We start from the raw sequence: 6,420 nt of genomic DNA, 5'->3' as shown, positions 1-6,420 counted from the left end.
CGTTAACAGTATAGTGTTATTTATATATTGTTACATTCATTAACAGTATTGTATTCTTTATTTATTGTTACTTTCATTAAGAATGTTGTGTTATATATTTATTGTTACTTTCATTAACAGTATTGTATTATTTATTTATTGTTACTTTCATTAAGAGTATTATATTATTTATTTATTGTTACTATCGTTAAAAGTATTGTGTTATATATTTATTGTTATTTTCATTAACCGTATTGTATTATTTATTTATTCTTACTTTTATTAAGAGTATTATATTATTTATTGTTACTTTCGTTAAGAGTATTTTGTTATTTATTTGTTGTTACTTTCGTTAACAGTATTGTATTATTTATTTGTTGTTACTTTCCTTAACAGTATTGTATTCTTTATTTGTTGTTACTTTCCTTAGCAGTATTGTATTCTTTATTTATTGTTACTTTCATTAAGAATGTTGTGTTATATATTTATTGTTACTTTCATTAACAGTATTGTATTATTTATTTATTGTTACTTTCATTAACAGTATTATATGATTTATTTATTGTTACTTTCATTAACAGTATTGTGTTATTTATTTATTGTTACTTTCGTTAACAGTATTGTGTTATTTATTTATTGTTACTTCCGTTAACAGTATTGTGTTATTCATATATTGTTACATTCATTAAGAGTATTGTATTCTTTATTTATTGTTACTTTCATTAAGAATGTTGTGTTATATATTTATTGTTACTTTCATTAACAGTATTGTATTATTTATTTATTGTTTCTGTCATTAACAGTATTGTATGATTTATTTATTGTTGCTTTCATTAACAGTGTTGTATTATTTATTTATTGTTACTTTTATTAAAAGTATTCTGTTAAACGTTTATTGTTGCTTTCATTAACAGTATTTGTTAGCATGTTTAATATGCCTATTTTATTATTTTTTGTTAGCCCCGAGTTGCTCAGCAGCAAGTATGAAGGCTTGTAACGATAAAACCGAGTTTCTACACTCACGGTAGGCAAAGCATAGATAGCACATGGTGCAGCTCTACGCTTAACCACAAACAAACAGACATTTATCCATCGTATATTATTTGTTTGAATATAAGCACCCTAGTTCCCGGTAGTTTCCTAGAAAGTTTATGATGCTAAGATTTTGAATGTTACCAATCAAACTTGATACATTTGTTTCTCGGAAAATATTGTGAGCAATTAACTTTTTTCTTGTTGTTTTTTGTCAACAGTTCAATTGAAATTAAACAAATGCAGTGGTAATTTCTGTTGTGGTGCTGGACAAATTTAATTTTTTTTTATTGTAGTGAAGTTTCTGGGTAGCTTAGAAATCTCGGGTGTATCCGATGTGTTTTATTTTGAAAAAGTTTCGGTCACTGTGTTGAGGCCTTCTTTATTTCAAAGTGTCTGGAGTAGTGTGATTGGAGCGCGATCCTCACAGAACGTTTTATTTTTAGCCGTGGTATAGCGGCTCATTTAACAGCTCTGAGTTAACAGGTTAACCAGTACTTCGGTTCGTTATTTCCGATTAAGTTAACCAGTACTTCCAGTTCGTTATTTCTAAACAAGTTAACCCGTACTTCTGGGTCGTTATATCCGATTAAGTTAACCAATACTTCCAGTTGCGTTATATATAAACAGGTTAACCAATACTTCCGGTTCGTTATTTCTGCACTGGTTAATCGGTAGTTCTGGTTAAAAATGTAGAATGAGACAAGGAGTTGAAATTATAAATTGGTACACATTAAAATGGCCGTTATCATGTACAGTGGGGAGTTACGAACAATAAAGAAAATGTATTTGTAGTTGTTTTATTGAAATAGCTAAATAACAGTTTATACTTCAAAGACCAACTTTCATATTTTATATTTGCATATTCTACCCTACTAAGTACTTCCCGTTCAAAAGAAAAAAAATACATTTCAACTATTTATATATTTGTATATAAAAATTATTACTATGTTATTACTTAAATGAAAATTAATATTGATAAATGTTGTCGTTTGAAGCAAATGAATGGCATCTTGAGAGTTATAGTCAGTTATTCAGTATGATCCTTTAACGGATAAATTCAGCTAGTGAGAGTTCTGAATCCAAAAGCTAAGAACAGATATACTTGTTTAGAAATACATTCAAAAAATATGGTAGTTTTGATCCTAAATTAATGATCGTATTGGACATTTCGGTTTCGTCCATGTTTTATGTCAAAAATCTAGCGATATTTAGACTATTTAAATTTAAGCCAATTTGATGCCCCAACTCATCTGGCAACCTCCACTTCTACGATCAGTGTCGTCTCGATAATACGTTGTCCATGAGTTAGCCACAGCACAAAGATGTTGGTCCACTCCACCACCACACTGACCACCGTCTCCGTCAGCATACCAGTAGTAGCACAGTTTGGCATTTTTAAGCCACAGTGGGGCACTGTCGGGGATTTGTAGCATCCAGGACATCTGACAACCCCCACCTCTACGGTCAGTGTCATCCCTGTAATAAGTTGTCCATTTTTTGACAGAGGCACACAGCTGTCGACCTACTCCACCCCCACACTGGCCACCGTCTCCGTCTGGATACCATCGGTAACAAATCTGGAATGAATATATGATGTATAAGGTGACTCTAGGAGTAAGATTGCAATCGTTACATTTGTGTTTGCTTAACTTTTAGATTATTGTCCCCTGAGTCTAATTAAATATATCACAAACATATATCTGCTACGTGGTTTTGATTTTGCTGCACAGCTACAAAATGTTTTGAAGTACTTTAAAAAGAACAACCAGTTCATCATTCAGGATAAGTGATTGTATTTTGCTCCAAAGTTTTATAGGCAAATATTTTTTAATTTGCTTACTGATGTTAAATGGTCAAGCCTAATTTACATGTTAATGGAGACTATGGTTAAATTTATTGTTTCATTGGCTGTACAATTATTGTTATTTTTTTACCTTAGGAGAAGTCTAATAAACTTAAAGACATAAGCCAGCTGAGGGGGTGGGATTAAATTTGTGGTTAGCCTGCCGGGATTATGAATCCAAAGGTTCAAGATTCGCGATCCGTTGCCGAAGAAACATGTTTTGCACTATGTGGCTGTGATTGCGCTATAATAGTGATGGTCAAATTCCACTATTCCTATCAGACAAAGGTAAACTAAAAGTTGACTGTTTATTGATTCAGAATTAGCGAAGAGTTTTTGTCGCGCGAAATTATGAAACAAAGAAGCTTCATTTGAGGACAAAACAGAGAGGGAGAATTTTAAATTTATTATCGAATTATCAACTTTATTCAGCTGTTGCATTCTCTTATGTTACAACTTCCATTCTTACAGATGAATGTCTGGGAGAAGTTTTTCGATAGATTTACAACGCTAAAATCCGGGGTTCTATTACTCGCTGTGGACACAGCAGATAGTCTGATATGGTCTTTGCTATAAAACAGACAAACCTATGCATAAGGTGAAAAATTATATGACGCATGTTTCTTTCATTAAATAGTATAATTGATCGGGATGTTTCATGTTTAAATATGTTGAAAAAAAAACGATATAGTATTCAAGTAGGAAAACCAAAACCTTTAATATTGTTGTATCCTATTGGCAAGAAATGGCCTGAAAACGTTTACCTTCGTCATATGCATAATCTTCTATGTTTAATTCAGAATTTAAAAAAAACGAAGCTTAACTATACACTACTTAAAAGTTAGTCTAGTATTAAAAAACGAGGCTTAGCTATACACTACTGAAAAGCTAGTATAGTGTTAAAAAGCGAAGCTTAGATGTACACTACTTAAAACCTAGTCTAGTATTAAAAAGCGAGGCTTAGCTATACACTACTTAAAAGCTAGTCTAGTATTAAAAACGAGGCTAAGCTATACCCTACTGAAAAGCTAGTATAGTGTTAAAAAGCGAGGCTTAGATGTACACCACTTAAAAACTAGTCTAGTATTAAAAAGCGAGGCTTAGCTATACACTACTTAAAAGCTAGTCTAGTATTAAAAAGCGAGGCTTAGATGTACACTACTTAAAAGCTAGTCTAGTATTAAAAAACGAGGCTTAGCTATATACTATTTAAAATCTAGTATAATATTAAAAAACGAGACTTAGCTATACACTATTTAAAAGCTAGTCTAGTATTAAAAAACGAAGCTTAGTTATACACTATTTAAAAGCTAGTATAGTGTTAAAAAGCGAGGCTTAGCTATACACTACTTAAAAGCTAGTCTAGTTTTAAAAAACGAGGCTTAGCTATACACTATTTAAAAGCTAGTCTAGTATTAAAAAACGAGACTTAGCCATACACTATTTAAAAGCTAGTCTAGTATTAAAAAACGAGGCTTGGTTATACACTACTTAAAAGCTAGTCTAGTATTAAAAAACGAGGCTTGGTTATACACTACTTAAAAGCTAGTCTAGTATAAACAAAATACCACACATACCTTGACTTGACGAAACCAAGATGGTTCTCCAGATGTAGTTATACTCCAGCTCATTCGGCAGCCTCCTCCACGCTTGTCTGTATCGTCCCTGTAGTAGTTGGTCATATCTCCCGGTTTGGCACATAGCAGGCGTGATGCCCCACCTCCACACTGGCCACCATCACCATCTGGGTACCATCGATAGCAAAGCATAGTTTTATCGATAAACCAGGAAGGAACAATAATTTCTCTGTCTATACTTGTGCTGATGGCTTCAACTGTCTCTTGGGTAGGTTCTATCTGAGTCAGAGCACTTTGAATCTGCTGCTGTAGTTCATTAACCTGCTCCGTACCTACATCGTATCGGGTCTTTACTGCACGTAAGATCCGCTGTGCTTCTTTCAAATAAGCTATGTTCACGTGGAAAGCTATAGCCCTGTCCATCGCTTTTTTCTTGTTTTCATTTTGTAACAAGCTACTAATGGAGACCAAGTCACCGGCAAATAGCCAAGGGTTGTCTGCAACCGTGGTTTGCCAGGTGCTTATACCGCTAGAAGACAGTAGATTTGTCTCCCCACCATAGTACCTGATGCCAAATATGAAATTCGGTTAAATATAGATATGTACATCAATCACAGAAGTATGACACGAAAAAATTAAAGTAGTTTTAATAGTATTTTGTTCTTGTTTATTCTTAGTTGATGATACTTTATTTGGTTGATCGTCAGTTCAGATATGTCAGCTGTCTCTCAAAGTTAAATGATGAACATTCTTCCATATGCGTGAGCCGAAGCGCAGCTCAATGGCTGTGGCATGTTAGCAAGTGGGTCCGAAGTTGTAAAAGCGGTGGTGAAAGCGATTAGAACAGTGTTGGATGGTGTTGACTAGCTGTCTTCCCTCTAGTCTATCACTTTAAAAATAGGTACGACTAGCACAGATAGCTCTAGAATAGCTTTCCGCAAAGTTTTAAACAAACAATTGAAGATGTGTAAATCTTGTCGAAAGATATGAATCTGAGTTAAACCTCTCTTAAGTATACTATTTCTGCTTTTTCAACAAACTATTTTACAAGGATTAGAATTATTATTCCAATAAGTTCCCCACGGATTATGTACGCCCAGCAGATGTTCCAAATTAAATAGATCATCTAACTTTTCTTCTTGTATAGCAGATGATGAACTTTGAACAAGTAGCCAGGTTTCTCTTACTGAACTTAGTACATGTAACCCTTTAAAATGAACTTATACAAGTAAAAAACCCTTCTAGTAGTCTTGTTCTGAGCTTACTTACTACACTTAGCCAGACTGTCGTTGTAAACTATGGAAGAAAAATAGTTTTACTTGAAGTGTTTATATCAAAATTAAAAACCGTCAACTAAATCTTGGCAATCTATCGGACAGAGGAAAAGTTAACATCCATTAGCTATATAGGAAAATTATTCAGTTGGGTTATAACTGTTGTGATTTTTCATCCTTAAAAATACTTATAAGTAGTAAGACGAGACAAAATAAAATAAGTTTAAAGACTTAAAACTTAAACTTCAATAAAAAGCGTATGAATTCAGTTTATTTTGTCATCAGGAATTTACACACCAATTGACCCTTGATGAAAGTCTAAATAACTAAAAAACAACAACCAGTAATCTCACATGTACAGCAATTAACAATCTATCCAGTTCGACGAAACCATAACACCGTCTACACGAAACAATCCCACGTGTATAGCGCACATACCACATAAGAAGAAGAAAAAAAAAGATATTGTTACGTCTCCGTTTGTTAATTAATTTTCCGTAACTTCGTTCCGACGAAACTTTAGCGACACAAGTCCTTACTTAATAAAACTGGTTTATTCTTTCTGAATATAACTTTACCGATACACTTATTTTCAACAGTCGCTCTATAACAAACGTTTCAACAACGAACATTAACTTCAACAATACTTTCTGACTGCAGTTCAATTACTCACTACCTACACACATTGTCACGTCACGCCGTGACCATCTTA

General features: G+C 33.2%; 1 protein-coding gene across 1 annotated transcript in view; it reads right to left on the bottom strand.

Annotated features, from left to right (window-relative positions):
* Window positions 1-1,795: 1,795 nt before the first annotated feature.
* The window catches only part of LOC106471069 (perivitellin-2 67 kDa subunit-like), a 14,906-nt gene continuing 10,281 nt past the window's right edge, over window positions 1,796-6,420 (bottom strand). Inside the window, exons 3-4 of the mRNA XM_013931657.2 lie at window positions 4,435-4,999; window positions 1,796-2,591 (exon numbers count right to left, since the gene is read on the bottom strand). Of these exons, the coding sequence (XP_013787111.1) occupies window positions 2,238-2,591; window positions 4,435-4,999 (919 nt within the window). The 3' untranslated portion in view covers window positions 1,796-2,237. The remainder of the gene's footprint in view (window positions 2,592-4,434; window positions 5,000-6,420) is intronic.

This window comes from Limulus polyphemus, unplaced genomic scaffold, assembly GCF_000517525.1.
Source record: "Limulus polyphemus unplaced genomic scaffold, Limulus_polyphemus-2.1.2 Scaffold4386, whole genome shotgun sequence".
NCBI lineage: Eukaryota > Metazoa > Arthropoda > Merostomata > Xiphosura > Limulidae > Limulus > Limulus polyphemus.
The sequence above is the reverse complement of the archived record's forward strand: the minus strand, read 5'-3'. Positions and strand labels throughout refer to the sequence as shown.